Source organism: Molossus molossus, unplaced genomic scaffold (genome assembly GCF_014108415.1).
Source record: "Molossus molossus isolate mMolMol1 unplaced genomic scaffold, mMolMol1.p scaffold_m16_p_3, whole genome shotgun sequence".
NCBI classification, from domain to species: domain Eukaryota; kingdom Metazoa; phylum Chordata; class Mammalia; order Chiroptera; family Molossidae; genus Molossus; species Molossus molossus.
The window spans coordinates 107,922,651-107,939,292 of NW_023425366.1; the positions used below are offsets into that span (position 1 = coordinate 107,922,651).

The window sequence follows — 16,642 nt, forward strand, 5'->3', positions numbered from 1 at the left end:
GCTCTCAAGCTCTCTGCATGTTTCCAAGAAGGTAGACAAAGCAGAAGAGATCCCTTTCAAACTATATTTGTATTAGACTTCACCATCTCTAGCTGTGCCACGATAGGCAACATACTTAACCTCTCTGTGCCTCTGTTTCCTTGTCTGTAAACCAGAGTAATGGTGCCTCTCATGGGGTTTCGAGGAGATTAAATGAGCTATAAAGCTGGCACTCAAAATTAAGAAGCTATGATGACTGATCTTGTATTATTAATTTGCTAGGCTCGCTGGATTTTCTCAAGGGCAAATCTGTGGGATTTCATCAGTGTTGAGTGAGAAAAGATGTCTGTGGCCAAATGTTTTAAGGAGCTCTGGGTTCAAAGGAGCGAAGTAGCTTCCCCCCCCTTTTTTCCCCCCTCCTGGAACCTGCCAGGACCTTGGATGTCCTGGTAAGTGTTTTGCCTCTCGGTGAGAAGGAGGGAATATGGATCACTTTTCAAATGGATTTGACCACAGAACTGGTTTTTTTTTCTTTGAAGAGCGTCTCTACCTCCCTAAGTTCCACCCTTCCCCCATATCTCAAGGGATTAGGGTTCCAAGGAGCACACTCTGGGAAACGCCAAGCTCTTCTTTCCTGTGACCAAAGCAGATGACACACATCGTAACTGTCACAGGCATGAAAGCCCTGGGAAGCAAGCCAGCTTCTCGCTCTCCTTTTTTGGACAGAGACGGACTCTTAGCGCTTGATCTTGTTTGTGTTTTTGAATCCTGGATGAGACAGGGCTCCTGGCCGTGGGGTTTCCTATGTCCTTGTATTGTTCAGTTGTATTTTTTGCTGTTTTCCTGACTTTTAAGCTCACTAATATTGCAATTAGAGCCCAATAAATGCAATAAAAAAAAGGGGGGGGGGAGTCTTAAAAAAAGAAAGAAAGAAAAGAAAGAGCCTCTTAGTTGTCGTGTGGCTGGAAACAAATAAAACACTTTTCCCAGCCCTCTTAAGAATAATCAACTACCTTTTAAAAACTTTATTTTTATTTATTTATTTATGTTTTAATCCTCACTCAAGGATATTTTTTCTATTTTATCAGATAGAGTGGGAAGGAGGGAGGGAGAGACAGAGAGAAACATCGATGTGAGAGAGACACATCCACTGGTTGCCTCCCGCATAACCCTGACCGGGGCCGGGGACCAGACTGCAACCGAGGTACGTGCCCTTGACCGGAATCAAACCTGCGACTCACTGGTCTGAGGGCCGACGCTCTAACCGCTGAGCCAAACCGGCCGGGGCTTAAAAACTTTATTGATACACATAGATGTACTTAATACTTCTCAACTGCACAAGTAAATGGTTAAGGTGGTGAATTTTATGTTCTGTATTTTACCGTAATTAAAGATAAAAAGGAAAAGAGAAGAAAATCAAACTTTTTCATGGACATGTACGTTCTGTGCAGAAAAGATGCACATGCCTGTGGGCGGGCAGCTGGAGGAATTTTCACAAAGTGCCCACACCCTTGTACCTGGTGCTCAGATTAAGAATCAGAACATCGCCCTGGCAGGTTTGGCTCAGCAGTTAGAGGATCTGCCCTCGGACCAAAGTCACGGGTTCGATTCGGGTCAAGGGCATGGACCTCGGTTGCGGTCCAGTCCCTGGCCCTGGTCGGGGTCATGTAGGAGGCAACCAATCGATGTGTCTCTCAGTCGATGGTTCTCTCGCTCTAGCTCCCCCTACCCCTTCCACTCTATCTGAAGATAAATGGAAAAATATCCTCAGGTGAGGATTTAAATTTTTAAAAAAAGAAGAAGAATCAGAACATCAGCCTGCAAGCCCTCTCGTGTCCCACCCTTCCAGTCATGATGTCTGTCACCATCAGTTAGTTTTGCCTGGTTTTGAACCTCTTATCAATAGTCACACGGTATGTTCTTGCATCTGCCCCCTCCAGTGTGTTTGTGAGATTTATTCTTTTTGTGGCATGCCATTGATGTGGGCCCTGTTTCGAATGTTTATGTGTTCTTATGTGCGAGGTGTCTTAAAGGATCAGTTCATTTATTGCAGATGTTCCAATGAGCTTCTGACAGGCCCATCAAGCTTGTGTGGGAGGCAGAAGAACGTAGTATGCAGTCAGACCTGGGATCAAATCCTAGCTCTGCCACTTTTTTGCTGTGTGACTTGAGGCAGATTCCTTCACCTCTCTGAGCTTCAGTTTCCATATCTGTAAGGTGGAGCTTATTGTGAAACCTAACTCCAGAGGCTGTGGTGATGCTCCTTGGTCATCCTGAATGTGAAGGATGTAGCTCACAAGTGGTCCTTGAGGGTTGACCATCATGGTTGACGTTCAGAAACTCTACTCTGTGTCTAACGTATAGGCCAAATGGGAGATGGAGCAATGTTGACAATGCTTACAAGTAGGAGATAGTTTTATAAATTTTACATAGCAATATTTTCCTTTTTGAGGAAAAATGTCCAACATGCAAAAGTAGACAGAACAGTGTAACTTGTCATTACCTGGGCCAATCCTGTTTCCTCTCCACCCGGTTCATTTCCTCCCTGCCCTGATTATTTTGAGATAGACCCCAGCTTTATCATTTTCTCTATCAATACTTCCAAATGTCTCTAAAAGGAAAGGACTCTCTAAGCAGATGAAATCACAATACCATTTTCACACCAAAGAATTCCACCAATTCCCTAATATAAAGTACAGTGAGTCAATGTTCAAATTTTCCCAATTATCTCATAAATTTTTCATGTGGGACAGCATGCCAAAAAAAAAAAAAAAAGTTTTTCTGACAATTACATTTAATTCCTTTCCATTTAAGGGGTGGCTTTTTAAAAGTACTACTTACACCTTTATTTGTGACTTGCCCCGTATGTGCATGTGGGTGTTGGGGTGAGGGGGGTTCTTTCCCTGCCTCAGTCGGTGTTTATCTTTTATTGTGTTTGTTTGGCTTTTTCATTATGAAAAATTTCAGACATGTGCAAAAGTAGAACGGTATGACACCACCCCCTCAAGTACCTGTCACTCACCTTCGATCACTTTCACACCTGAAGCCAGTTTTATTTTGTTGCCACCCTCCTCCCATTTCTCCTATGTGTCCTCAAGTCCCTTGTAATCTAGATAGGTTTCCTTAGCTTTTTTTTTTTTTTTTAATCCTCACCCGAGGATATTTTTCTGCTTATCTTCAGATAGAGTGGGAGGGAGGAAGAGAGAGAAAGAGAGAAACAACGATGTGAGAGAGACACATCTACTGGTTGCCTCCCGCACAACCCCAACCAAGGCCAGGTACTGAACTGCAACTGAGGAATGTGCCCTTGACCAGAATCGAACCTGAGACTCTTTGGTCCGAGGGCCAATGCTCTAACCACTGAGCCAAACCGGCCTGGGCTCCTCAGCCTTTTTTGGTACTTTGTTAAAGAAATGGAGTCATTTGTCCTATGCTTTCCTACCCTTTGGACTTCGTTGCATGCCCCTGACATGGTTGGGCATGTTCTCTATGCCCTGCATTTTCTCTTACAGGTGTTAGATCAGAGGCTTCGTCAGCTTCTGTGCCCCACCTTCTTTTCCTCTTTGTAAGAACATTTCATGGGGGATGGTGGCACTTCCTATGGCATCCCAGCTGGAGACACGTAATATCTGATCAACTCTTTCTTTGTGACATGTTAAGATTAATTAGTAGGTTTAGGTGGTGCCAACCTGGTCCATCTATTATAAAGTTCTCCATCTGCTTTTCATCTAACTCAGTGGGTCTGAAAGTGTGGACCCCAGACCAGCATCCTTAGCCATACCTGGGAGCTTGCCAGACAAGTGCAGATCCTTGGGCTCATCCCAGACCTACTGACTCGGAAGTCCTGGGGGTCGGCTCAGCCCTCTGTGAGTTCAGCCCTCCACGTGAAGCGGATACGTGAGGCAGTTGACCACTGGCCTAATGGTTCTAGGAACTACTGATAGTTATAGCCAAGGCCCATTCTTTTATTAGGGGTTATAAAATTGCTACATTCTGGTTTTATTGTTTTGTCTAAATTTATTAGCTGGAATTCTTCCAAGTAGAGGGGGACATTTTTCATTAACAGTGAAAGGGGAGTCAGAAGGAAGCTGTTGGGCTTATTAAGTCCCAAGAGAAATTCAAAAACAGTTAAATTGAATTTATTGGAGTGACATTGGTTAACAAAAAATGCAGGGTATATGATGGTTAAACTCAGGACAATGTATGTTCTCTACTCTTTATTTCTCCTTTTTGAATAATGGAAGTGATTATTGAGATTTAGAGAATGATTTGCTCATTTCTCCATCACTGTTTAAAATGAGCTACTAAGAGATCTCTTATCCTTTGAGATGGCATGGAAGGACCTGGAGAGTATTATCCTAAGCGAAACAAGCCAAGCAGAGAAAGACAAATATCACATGATCTCACTTATTTGTGGAATATAATGAACTAAACAAACTGATAACAAAATTGACCCAGAGACATAGAGGTGGGGTACAGACTGACAAGCCTCAGAGATGAGGGGTTAGGGGGGGAAGAGATGAACCACAGAACTTATATGCATGTATGCATGACCAATGAACACAAATCTGGGGATGGGGAGGAGGGTGTCAGTGGGGGGGAAAGGAGAAACATCTATAACAAAAACAAATTAATTAAAAAAAATTTTTTTTAATGAGCTACGAGATCTAGGCGCCCAGGAGAAGTAACTATCCCTCTGAGCAAATCAGCTTCTCATTCTTATTGTTATTTTCACTCCTGAAAGAGAAAAGTAGGCATTGGAGTGTCTGCCCCCTGCTTTTGCCTGGCAAAGTCTGTGTTTCAGGACCAGCTGCCCAGCTCCAGGGCCCATTCATGGGATATGGGGGTTCCTCCATCTCCATGGGGTTTGGGGCCCAAGCGTGAGAATTATCTCGGTGAATTTCAAGGAACTGTGAATTGTCTTGTGCTGAAGTAGGGGCATCAACCACAGTACACCCTGGTGGCTACACATTCTGATTCAGCCTTGACCTTAGTTCTTCGGAGCAGCGCAGCCGCTGGTGGGGGAGGGGAGACGGGCAGGTTGGAGGTGCTGGGTGAGAGCCAGGGTCTCCAGGACAGGGCAGCTCCTGCAGGTGTGGTCAGAAGGTCTGGAACGGGCCACTGACAGGCCTGTAAGGAACCCGTCGCCTATCAGCACCCACCTTGTGGACACATCTGAGAGTAGGGTGAAGAAGCTGTCACAAAGGGGCTCCCCATGTTGAGAGGACATTTAATGACTTTTTAAAACTAGACAGACTTCTCCTTGTCAATTATTTAGTGATCTTGAAAAACAATTTGTATAAGAAAGGCGGAATCAATGTGTTGGTTTTCCCTACACCCCCTGCCTTTCTTTACCGGTTTTCAAGATAATGGGTTTGTTCCCCAGCATTACAAGGATGGCTGTGAATTTCTTTTTAATCATAATGAGCTCATGGATTTAATCATACTCCCCTTTCAACTCTTGTGTATTTTTCTTACTGGTTTTCACAGTCCTTATTTGACCAGATAGAACCAGAGTTTAATATTTTAGGATATAGTTTTCCAGACTTTTAAAAATATTTACATATACATATAAAATTACAAGAAAGAGACTATTATAAATATTTTAATCAGCTTTATTTATCGACATACAGCAAAACTTAGCAAAATTTTTTTAAATCCACTGATTTTGAAGTCTGCAGCCCAATCTGTTATGTTAAGTGGATACAGTCAGGTAATCACCGTCACAATCAGGATATAGAACATTTCGTCACCCTGAAAGTTCCTTTGTGACTCTTGGTGGTCGGTTTCCTTCCCTGCCCCCGCCAACTGCTGATCTGCTTTCTGTCACCAGGGTTTTGTCTTTTCTACACTCCTGTCAGCAGGGTAGCAGGGCATGTAGTCTTTGGGGTCTGTCTTCTTTCACTTTAAAAGCATAATGCTTTTGCCCTGGCCGGTTTGGCTCAGCGGTTTGAGCATCAGCCCATGGACCGGAGAGTCCCGGGTTCGGTTCCTGCTAGGGGCATGTACCTTGGTTGCAGTTTGTCCCTGGCCCCGGTTGGGGTCGTGTGGGTGGCAGCCAATCCATGTGTCTCACTCACATGGTTGTTTCTCTCTCTCTCTTCCTCTCTCTCCCCCTCCACCTCTATCTGAAGAAAAATGCAAAAAATGTCCTGGGGTGAGGATAAAAAAATAAATAAATAAAAGCATAATGCTTTTGAGATCCATCTACCTTGCAGTGTAGTTTGCTTCTTTTTATCGCTGACGATTCCATTTATATATGTTTCCAACTTAGAAATATATCCCGAATATATCTGTATGGCCAACAGTCACCTGATTTCATTTATATGAAATGTCCAGAAAAGATGAATCTGTGGAGACAGATAGTGGTTCCCAGGGGTTGGAGGTGGGAACAGGGAGTGACTGACTGCAGATGGGCAGAAGGGAACCTTTTTAGGGGTGATGAGAATGTTCCAAAATTGATCATCAGAATGGGTGCACAATTTGTAAATTTACTGAAAATCATTGACTTGCACACTTACAATGAGGATGTAAATGGCACTTTAATAAATGTTTTTAAAGGGGAAAAAATCTTCATGTGGCATAAATAAAAAAGTTCGTGTCTTGAATTTCCAGCATTCTGTTGACTGGATGTCAAAATTGAACCAGTCACCCACCCACTGGAGACATTTAGATTGCTTGCAGGTTTGTCTGTTTCAAAAAGCACTACAATGTTAGCGTTTACCTGTTTGCCTGTTTCTTTAGGCTAAATTTCTAGAAATGCAATTGCAGGTCAAGGGGTATGCATAGATTTTAAAGCTCTTTCATCCTAAGAGTGGTGTGTGCTAAGGCCCGGCCCCTACACTCTTGACAACCCTGGATATTAGCGATGGTTTTCACCTTAGCCAAGCTGACAGGTGAAAAATCAATATCTCATTGCTTTAGCTTCTTCATTTACTAGTGAGATTAAACACCTTTTTCTAATGTGTGTTGGCTATTACAAAATCTTTAAAAAATATCCACTTTTGTTGATTATAAATTTAATAAAAAGGTTTAAAACCATAAATATTACAAAAATACACAAGAGAAAGTACATCTATGTTCAGAGTGGCCTTATTCATAATAGCTAAAATGTAGAAGTAACACAAGTGTCCATCAATGATGAATGGATACTTCCAGATGGGTAGATAAATAAATGTGGTCTGTCCATACAATGGAATAATATTCAGCCTTAAAAAGGATGGACATTCTGACACATGCAACAACACGGGGGGACCTTGAGGATGTCATGCTAAGGAAATAAGCCAGTCACAAGAAGACAAATACTGGATGATTCCACTTATATGTGGTACCTAGAGTAGTCATATTCATAGAGACAAAGTAGAATGGTGGTTGCCAGAGGCTGGGAAGAGGGGGGAGAGGAGAGTTATTGTTTCATGGGTACAGAATTTCTGTTTTACAAGATGAATAAAAAGTTCTAAAGATGGATGGTGGTGATGGTTACACAATAATATGAAGAAACTTAATACCACTGAACCATACACTTAAAGATGGTTAAGATAGTCAATTTTAGGTTATGTATATTTTGCCACAATTAAATTCGACAAAAAACATAAAAATCCCCTCATAAGTGTACTTGATAAGTGCATATTTCTCCAGTTATTTTGCCCACATGGAACTTAAATGTTTTAAAATTAAAATGTAATATTAAACTTACTGTTTTACTATCTCCCCTCCTATTTCATTTTTAAAAGCTTTATTGAGAAAAATTCACATACCCTATGGTTCATCCATTTAAAATGTACAATTCAGCGACTTCTGGCATATTCCCAGAGTTGTACACTCATTGCTACAATATTCTAGAACATTTTCATTGGCCCAGAAAGAAACTCTGTACCCCTGAGGTGTCACCCTCTAATTCTTTCCAGCCCTTGGCAACCACTAATGTACTTTCCTTTTCTTTTTAAACCTCACCTGAGGATATTTTTTCATTTATCATCAGATAGAGTGGGAGGGAGGGAGAGGGAATGAGGAGAGAGAGAAACATTGATGTGAGAGAGACACATCGGCTGGTTACCTCCCGCACAACCCGAACAGTGCTGGGGATGAACCACAACCGAGGTGCATGCTTTTGACTAGAATACAACCCGCGACTCGTTGGTCCACGGGCCAATGCTCTAACTGCTGAGCCAAACCGGCCAGGGCACCACTAATCTACTTTCTATGGATTTGCGTATTCTTGACATTTCATATAAATGGAATCATACAATATGTGGCCTTTTGTAACTGGATTCTTTCACTTAGCATAATGTTTTCAAGGTTCAGCCATGTTGCAGTCTATATCAGTGCTTCATTCTTTTTTATGGCTGAGTACTATTTCATCGTATGGATAGACCACATTTTATTCATTCATTCATCTGTTGATGGACATTTGCAATCTTTACACTTTTGGCCTATCATGAACATTCCATGTAAGTTGTGATGTGGACATATTTTTCATTTCTCTTGGGTAGAAACTTAGGAATGGAATCGTCGGATCATGTAACTCTGGTACCCATTTGAGAACCCCTTCCCTTTTGTTTTGTTTTTAAATTTTTTATTTATTAATTTGTTTTTGGTACAGATGTTTCTCATTTTTCCCCCATCTTTTTTGTTTTTATAATAAGCAATAAGACTTAGATATCTTCCTATGTCCACACACGAACACATACTTCTTGCTTCTTAGCCCCCGGATAGGTATTTCATTGCATGAGAATACCATGGTTTACGTATCCAGTGCTACGTGGCTGAACCATAGGCAATGATGCAGACTTTTTGTCAAGGGCCCGGCTGTTTCCATTCTTTGACAACAGAAACAGCACTGCAGGGGACACCCTTGTACTTTGTGGAACGTTTCTTCAGATGGTGAAGTGATAGCTTAGTTCTGGTCCAATTCTGATCCTGTCGCCTCATTCCACAGGGGACCAACCAGGCACCATGGCACAGAAGGGCCAGCTCAGTGACGATGAGAAGTTCCTCTTCGTGGACAAAAACTTCATCAACAGCCCAGTGGCCCAGGCCGACTGGGCTGCCAAGAAGCTGGTCTGGATCCCTTCGGAGAAGCAGGGCTTCGAGGCGGCCAGCATCAAGGAGGAGAAGGGGGATGAGGTGATTGTGGAGCTGGTGGAGAACGGCAAGAAGGTGACAGTCGGCAAAGATGACATCCAGAAGATGAACCCACCCAAGTTCTCCAAGGTGGAGGACATGGCAGAGCTGACGTGCCTCAACGAAGCCTCCGTGCTGCACAACCTGCGGGAGAGGTACTTCTCAGGGCTCATATACGTGAGTATCGTGGGGCAGCCGCTCTCTTCTTCCTGGCCTCGTGGCCCCTGGGAAGGGAGTGGTTTAGAGTATGTTCAGGGTGCAGGTTGGGAAGCCAAAGGTCTCATTGAGGGCAGCTGGAGGGTGAGATAGAATCATTCAGACCTGGGTCCAAATCTCCGTCCCACCCTTCCGAGTTCTGTGGCATTGACAGGTTATTTCACCACTTGAAGCCTCAGTTTTTCTATCTGTAGAATGGGGATAATCACCCTTCCCATGTGAAGGTGGTGCAAAGGTTCCACGGGATCGCATATGCATGGCAAATACTCAGCGGATCTCAATGAAGTAGTCCCCTGTTCTTTCTTCATCTTGGAGAGGAAGGTCTCCTAACCTCCTTGGGAAGGCAGGTCCATCCTGGCAGCCGGCTGAGGGGGAGACCTGAGGATCTGGCCAGGTTCTGTGGAGGCGTTCCCTGTCACAATGGGGGTGCCCAGATTGGGCCTGGACTCCTCTGGTCAAGTGTGCAGACCAGAGTGGGCTAGAGCTGCACTATCCAATATGGTAGCCCTGGCCACATGTGGCTAACTCAATTTAGATGTAAATTAATTAGAAATCAATACTTAAAAATTCATTTCTTCAGTTGGCTGCTGTGTTGGATAGCGCAGGGGTAAAGGATGTCCCTTGTCACAGAAAGCTCTGTTGGACTAGATGAGGGTCGTGGGCAACCCAGAGGGCACAGATTCCTTGTGGGCTTGGACAAGGTCTCCAGGACATAGAGGGACATGGTAGCCCTGTGATGCCAGACTGGTGGGCAGAGGGTCCCCCAGCTCAGCCTCTGTGTGCCTGGCCCCTGAGCTAGGGTATGCTAATCCCTTGGACAAATCACCTAATTTCTGTGAAATTTCATTTCCTTCTCTGCGAAATGAGCACAAGGATAGTACCAGCCTCACCAAGTGATTACTCCAGGCATACCTCCTGGAACCTTGTAGGTGCTCAAAATGCTAGGTGTTGTTGTTGTTATTGGTTTTGTGGTTGTTAGGGTCACTTTTGTTCTTACCGGTCAGATGTTCTTGGCTCCTTTGTAACTTGTGGGAACAGGCACTTTCTTCGCTACTCCCTCTGGTCCTGCCCTTTGCATTTTGCCACGTGAAAAAGACAAAAAGCCCTTTGTCATCTCTCCAAATGTCCTGCAGATTTTGTTTCCTAATTAGGAAAATAAGACACATTCACTACAGAAGACTTGGAAAATGTAGAAAAGCCCAGCCAACACAAATCGCTTCCCAGAGATAACAGCTGTCGAGGTGGTGGTGTGTTGCAGTGTCTTTCTTTGTGACAGTGGTTCGTGTTTGCACATTGAAAAGCCTCTGCACATCGGCTAGTGAACGGCTCTTTTTTCCATGTTCAAGTCCGTGCCGAGCATCCCCACATCTGTCATAACTCCCCGGCCCCTTTTAAGGACTGTACAATCTGTCACATGGGTGAACCATCATTGGCTACCCATTCTTCTAATGGACAGTACAGAGGGGCTTTCAGTGGCTTCTTTTTGTTGTTTTAATCCTCACCTGAGGATATTTTTCCACTGTTTTTTTTGTGTTTTTTTTTAAGATTGGAAGAGGGGACTGGAGGAAGGGAGAAAGAGAGAGAGAGAGAGAGAAACATCAATGTGAAAGAGACACATTGACTAGTTGCCTCCTGCTTGTGCCCTGAGGGCCTGGGATGGAACCTGCAACCCAGGTACATGCCCTTGGTCAGGAATTGAACACGTGACCCTTCAGTCTGGGGGCTGATGCTCTAACCACTGAGGAACACTAGTCATGGCAAGTGGCTTTTTATTTTTATTTTAAGAGGCAAGGGAGAACAGGGGAGCAACTCATAATTACATAAATTTCTCCTCTAATCCAGGTTTTGTACCTTGCTACACTTTATCTCATTCAATCAACGCATCCTCTACTGAGTAAAGATGCTTGTCCTGTCTTACAGGAGACTAACAGCCATCCTTGCTGCCCTAACTAAGCAGGGGAAGTCCCTTTTGTCTGAGGGATTCCTTGAGTGGAAATGTTACCAACCTTGGGCTGTCAGTACAGGTTGAATGTTTCTTTTTTCTTTTTTAATCCTCACCCAAGGACATTTTTGCATTTATCTTCAGATAGAGTGGGAGGGAGAGAGGAGGGAAGAAAGAGAGAGAAACATCAATGTGAGAAAGTCACACGTCAACTGGTTGCCACCCATACGACCTCAACCGGGGCCGGGGACAAACTGCAACTGAGGTACATGCCCTTAGCAGAAACTGAACCCGGGACTCTGGTCCGTGGGCTGACACTCTAACAACTGAGCAACTGACCAGGGCAGGATGGTCATTTCTAAGGACACCAGTCTGCAGAGATGGAGGGAAAATTGGGCTCCTTTGGGACCAGGTCTCTCACCGAAGATGTGTCATTTCTATCCAGGGAAGTCAAGGACAGGCCTGTGTGTGAATCTCACCTGCTGTCCTCTTGACACAGTATTTGAGCCCAGAATAGAAATCAGAAAACAAAACAAAACAAAACAAAACATGAGGGGTTTATGAAGGTCCCAAGACTCCAGATATCTTCTGACACAGATTAAAAAATAAATCAAAGCTTCAAATTCCTGCCATGCTTCTCCGGACAGATTAGATGAAAAGTGTTCAGCCTCGTGACCATGTGCCTTCTCCTGTCTTGATCCGTTCTGGTCTATTTAGTCACTTAAATAGAAACCGTGGTTCTGACAGAGGCCATAAGGAAGGGGGGGGGGCAGGTTACTCTGCACACATGATAGCAGAAGGGTCACAGGTGGGGCATGCTAAGGCAGCTGGGCGTGCCCAACTGTGCCCCTGGTAATGAAGGGAACCTCCCCTCTGTTCTGCAAGGCTCACCTTAAACCATGCGCCTTTGAGAAGGTCCTAGCGGTTGTCTTGTCCGCTTGGATCTGGAAGAGTCTACAGGAGCCAGAGTCCTGACTTCTTATCTTAGAGGTGCAGGTTTGGGCTCGTCCGCCTCCAGTGACTCACCTGCGCTGCCACAGGTTGTCCACGGCACCCGTGGGGCGTGAATGTAGTTCTGACTTCTGGTCCAGGCTCCCTTGCTCTTCTGGATGTGTTGCTGGCTGCGTTCTCTCTGCCTGGAGTTTGTGCTGATGATGGAGCAATCTGCTCTGTCCCTGCTATTGGCTGGGGGATGGGACAAAGGTCCAGGGGGCGGGAGCTCGATGGAGGTGTGTCCTTGTCTGTACTGGGTACTGTCCCAAGTCCTCCCCAGCCCATTTTATCTGTTACGACACTGGTGAGAGCAAAGCTTATGTCCCACACTGCACGTGCAGGGACTGAGGCAGAGGGGCCATGACTCGCCTGGGAAGGGGCCTGGAACAGACTCTGGCTGTCCCAGTGTCCAGTGTGTGAGTTCTGCTCTCGCCTGCTCCCTCTCTGTGGGTGCTGAGGGGTCACGGGGCCCAGTCCTGGCCCTGAGGCTGCTTTTTTATTACGGGAAGGAAGATAAGTCATGCCAGATACAGATATATGACAAGGATTCTAAAACAATAGATGGATAAAGAAAAGCTGGTATATTCATACAACGGAAGGTGGCTCAGCTTTTTAAAAGACAGGAAATCCTGTCATTTGCCACAACACGGATGAGCCTAGAGGATGCGATGCTTAGTGATATAAGGCAGTCCTAGAAGGACACATGCTGCATGATCCCACGTAGGTGGGGACCTGAAATAGGCCATCTCGGAGAATCTGCGAGCATGGTGGTTGCTCGGGGCTGTCAGAGGAGGAAACGGGCTATACTATTATTGAGCCTCATTTGGGCAGATAAAGAAGCTGAGACTTAGAAAAAGTTAAATAACTTGATGAGAAACAGCTGGGTCTTCAAACCAGCAAGCCTGGCCCTAGGACCAGTGCTGTTAGGAAAGTGTTGTCTCATTTAATCCTTCCAGTGAACCTATGAGACAGAGGCTACTACCCCATTTTAGAGACAGGGCCACTGAGGCTCAGATGTGCTTAGTTCCTTCACTGGAAGTGGGCGGAGCTGGGATTCACACAAGGACTGTCTGCCTCCAGGGTGGAGTGAGTACTGATGATGGTAAAGGGCCCTAGGTACCAGGAGGCTTGGAGGGAGATGCCATACATGTGGGCCGGGGCAGGTGTGGACGGTGCCAGGGGTGTCATTAGCTTAGAGTTAGGCAAGCCTTAAGTGCAAGAAGGAAGGAATCTAACCTTTTATTATGATTTCTTGAGCCCCTACTAGATGCTAAGCCAGAAGTCACAAACTGTTGGCCCAAAGTGAATGACTCAAAAATTGAGTTAATTGGACATATAAAATATCAGTTTCAGACAGTGTGCTTGAAACAGCAGAGGACCTGGAACTCCTGGACCCAGGTTGCCAGGTAACAGTCCCATTAGACTGGGCTGTGCATACTCCAGATGAGCTGTGTGTACTCTATGTATCCGCAAGCCCGCCACTCCCTGTCATCTCCCACGCCCTGGGGCCGACTGTTAGTGGCCATTGATCACTGTGCCTGTTTTTTCCCTTACACCTGTCCCACTTCCCTCACATCTTACCTGCTTGGTCCCTGTAGACCAGTGGTTCTCAACCTTCCTAATGCCACGACCCTTTAATACAGCTCCTCATGTTGTATGTGGGCGTATCTGCGTGTGCGCGGACCCGCCTGGAGTCGGAGGGAGGCGCGGTGTCTCGGTTCCTAAGACCATCAGAAATGTGTGTTTTCCGGTGGTCTTAGGCTACCCCTGTAAAAGGGTTGTTCGACCCCCAAAGGGATCGCGACCCACAGGATGAGAACCGCTGCTGTAGACAGTGGGACGTCACCCTGCATTGAGCCCCTGAGCTTTGAAACATGATGACCCAGAGCAAAAAGGGAGATGTACCTTCCTGTTTGTTGAGTCTCCAGTCCAAATTCCCCACCTATAAGCCCCAAAGGACATCTTCTTGGTTCTGATTTCACTCTTCTGGGAAGACCAGGGGGTAAGGAGAGGCCTTCTGTCCAAACTCCAGTAGGCGATGGTGTTTTCACATTAGACTCCTGGCCCAGGGATCTTAGTCTGCTCTGAAGGAGTGTCCCCCAGGAGCGCTGGGCGCAAGCTGTGCGCAGTCTTCCTGGTGCCGGAGGGTCCTGGGGGGCGGAAGGAAATGGGACTGGAGCCCGCCCTTTGAGCCCTGTGAACCATCTGTCTAGACCTTTCCAGTTACCGCTTCCGAAACCTCCCCAGTAACACAAGCTAACCATGCACAGACCACAAGCGAATATTTAAAAATAAGAAGCATCCCCCTAGCTGGTTTGACTCAACTGTTAGAGCATCGGCCCTCGGACCAAAGGGTCGCAGGTTTGATTCCCAGTCAAGGGCACGTACCTGGGTTGCAGGTTCGAAGGTCAGGGTTGTTCGGGGGACAACCAATCCGTGTGTCTCTTTCACATCAGTGTTTCTCTCTGTCTTCCTCTCTCCCTCTGTCTCTCCCTTCTTCCCTCCCTTTCACTCTATCTAAAAAATCAATGGAAAAATATCCTCATGTGAGGATTAACAACAAAAAAGAAGCAGGCATCATGACAAGCCAGGGTCCCCCTCTTTAAAGAGCCCCAGCTCTCTTCCCTGGAGGTTCATATGATTAACAGGGTCATGCATACACATGTACACATATACCCAATATAACCCCCACACCAGTTCACGTGTGCCTTGCAGTGTGCTGTTTTTTACCTAACCACGTCTTGTGGCTCTTTCTGTGTCTGGCCATACCAATCCAGTCTGACTTAAAATACTCTTTGAATAGTTAACTGCCGGCAACTATGAACTAAAATAGGTATTTAGAACTTTCCCTTTCCTCCCCATTCTTCCCCTTGCAGTGCCCCCTTAGAGAAACCATAGTCACCAGTTTCCAGTGTAGCTTCCCAGCTATATTTTATATCCAGGCAAGTATATGTATATCGGCATAGGTCAACATGCATGTGCACATATACATATTCTTCACGGCAGCGGGCCCTCGTTGGCGAACATTTAGGTTGTTTCTAGTTCTTTTTGCTGTTAAAATCAAAGCTGCAGGTAAAGCGTGTGCGTGGTGGGGTGTGTCTGTCCCCGGACGGATTCCCGAAGTTGTGACATTGCACTACCGCTGGCGAAGAAGGTCTAAAAGCTATGGTTTCATAGGTGGAGGAGAGTTGTTGGCTCAGGGGCTCGGCCCCTTCATGCAGGTCACACAGGAACCGGGGGCAATGCTGAGGTCCCACGCAGGCCTGTGTGGCTTCAAGTCTGTGTTCCCTCCAGTTTCCGCCCCTGCCCTCGTTTCTGCCGGAGCTGCGGGAGCAGCCCTGCTCGGGGCTCCAGGCTAACCATATAAAGCGTCAGGGAAAACCCGGAGTCCTTTCCTAATAAGGTCACAAGATGGAAACCCTGGGCCCGCAGCTGGGACCTGCTGGTGGCACTGGGCCCTGAGATGCAGGGTGGGACAAGGGGGAAGGGGATGGTGAAACCTCGGAACTTGACCAGCTGGAGGGGAGCTTGTGGGGACAGGCAGCAGACACACAGCCAACTGCAGGTGGCGGGTCGGGCAAGGCTAGCCCCAGTGGAGCAAGGGAGACGGAACCTTCCGGTCCTGAAGCCCAGCCACCCTGCGTGGGGAGTGCTGCTGCGGGCCCGTGCCTCCCTCTCGGGTCCTTGTACCCTGGGCAGGTTGACTGAGCTGAACGAAGATTCAGATCTGCTTGGGAGCACGCATGAAGTGCTTGCCGTGTGCGTAGCTCCGGGAGGTGCCCCAGCACACGGGAGGAAAGTAAAAGGCATCCTTGAGAAGCTGGCGATGGAGTTGGGAGGGCCACATGTTCCTTCCTTTTCTTTCATTCATTTTGTGCAGCAAATATTTACTGAGTGTCTGCCATGTGCCCGGCCCTGTGCTGGGGCTGAAGGATGACGGTGTGCAGCTCACAGGCCAGGAGGTGACACTTAGGCTGGGTCTTGGAGAAGGAGAAGGAAATGGCTCTGGGAAGATGGGAGGTGGGGGCAAGCATTCCAGGCACTTGTGAAGGTTCTGAGGTGGCAGAGTTGACATCATTGTGAAACAAAAGAACAGTATATGTAGTCAACTAACATTTATGGGGCACCGACTATATACCAAGCACCACGTTAAACGCTTCACAAGTGCTGGCTTCATGGATTATCGTAAACTTATGAAGTGGCTGCTATTTCATCCTCCCATTTTGCGGATGAGGATAGCTGAGGCTCAGAGAGGTTAAGAGACCTGCCCAGGGTCACACAGCTAGAAGGAGCAGAATGAGAGTTCAAACCAAATCCCCAGTACTCAATTCTGTACCTGTGACCACTACCCATTATTCTCTTCAGGTCAAAGACTTGGTTGGGGTGGTG

General features: G+C 46.2%; 1 protein-coding gene across 2 annotated transcripts in view; it reads left to right on the forward strand.

The window, feature by feature from the left end:
* Positions 1-16,642, forward strand: part of MYH11 (myosin heavy chain 11) — a 122,133-nt gene that overhangs the window by 6,456 nt on the left and 99,035 nt on the right. For both annotated transcript variants that reach the window (XM_036278637.1, XM_036278636.1), the window contains exon 2: positions 8,918-9,279. In XM_036278637.1, the coding sequence (XP_036134530.1) occupies positions 8,935-9,279 (345 nt within the window). In that variant the 5' untranslated portion in view covers positions 8,918-8,934. The remainder of the gene's footprint in view (positions 1-8,917; positions 9,280-16,642) is intronic.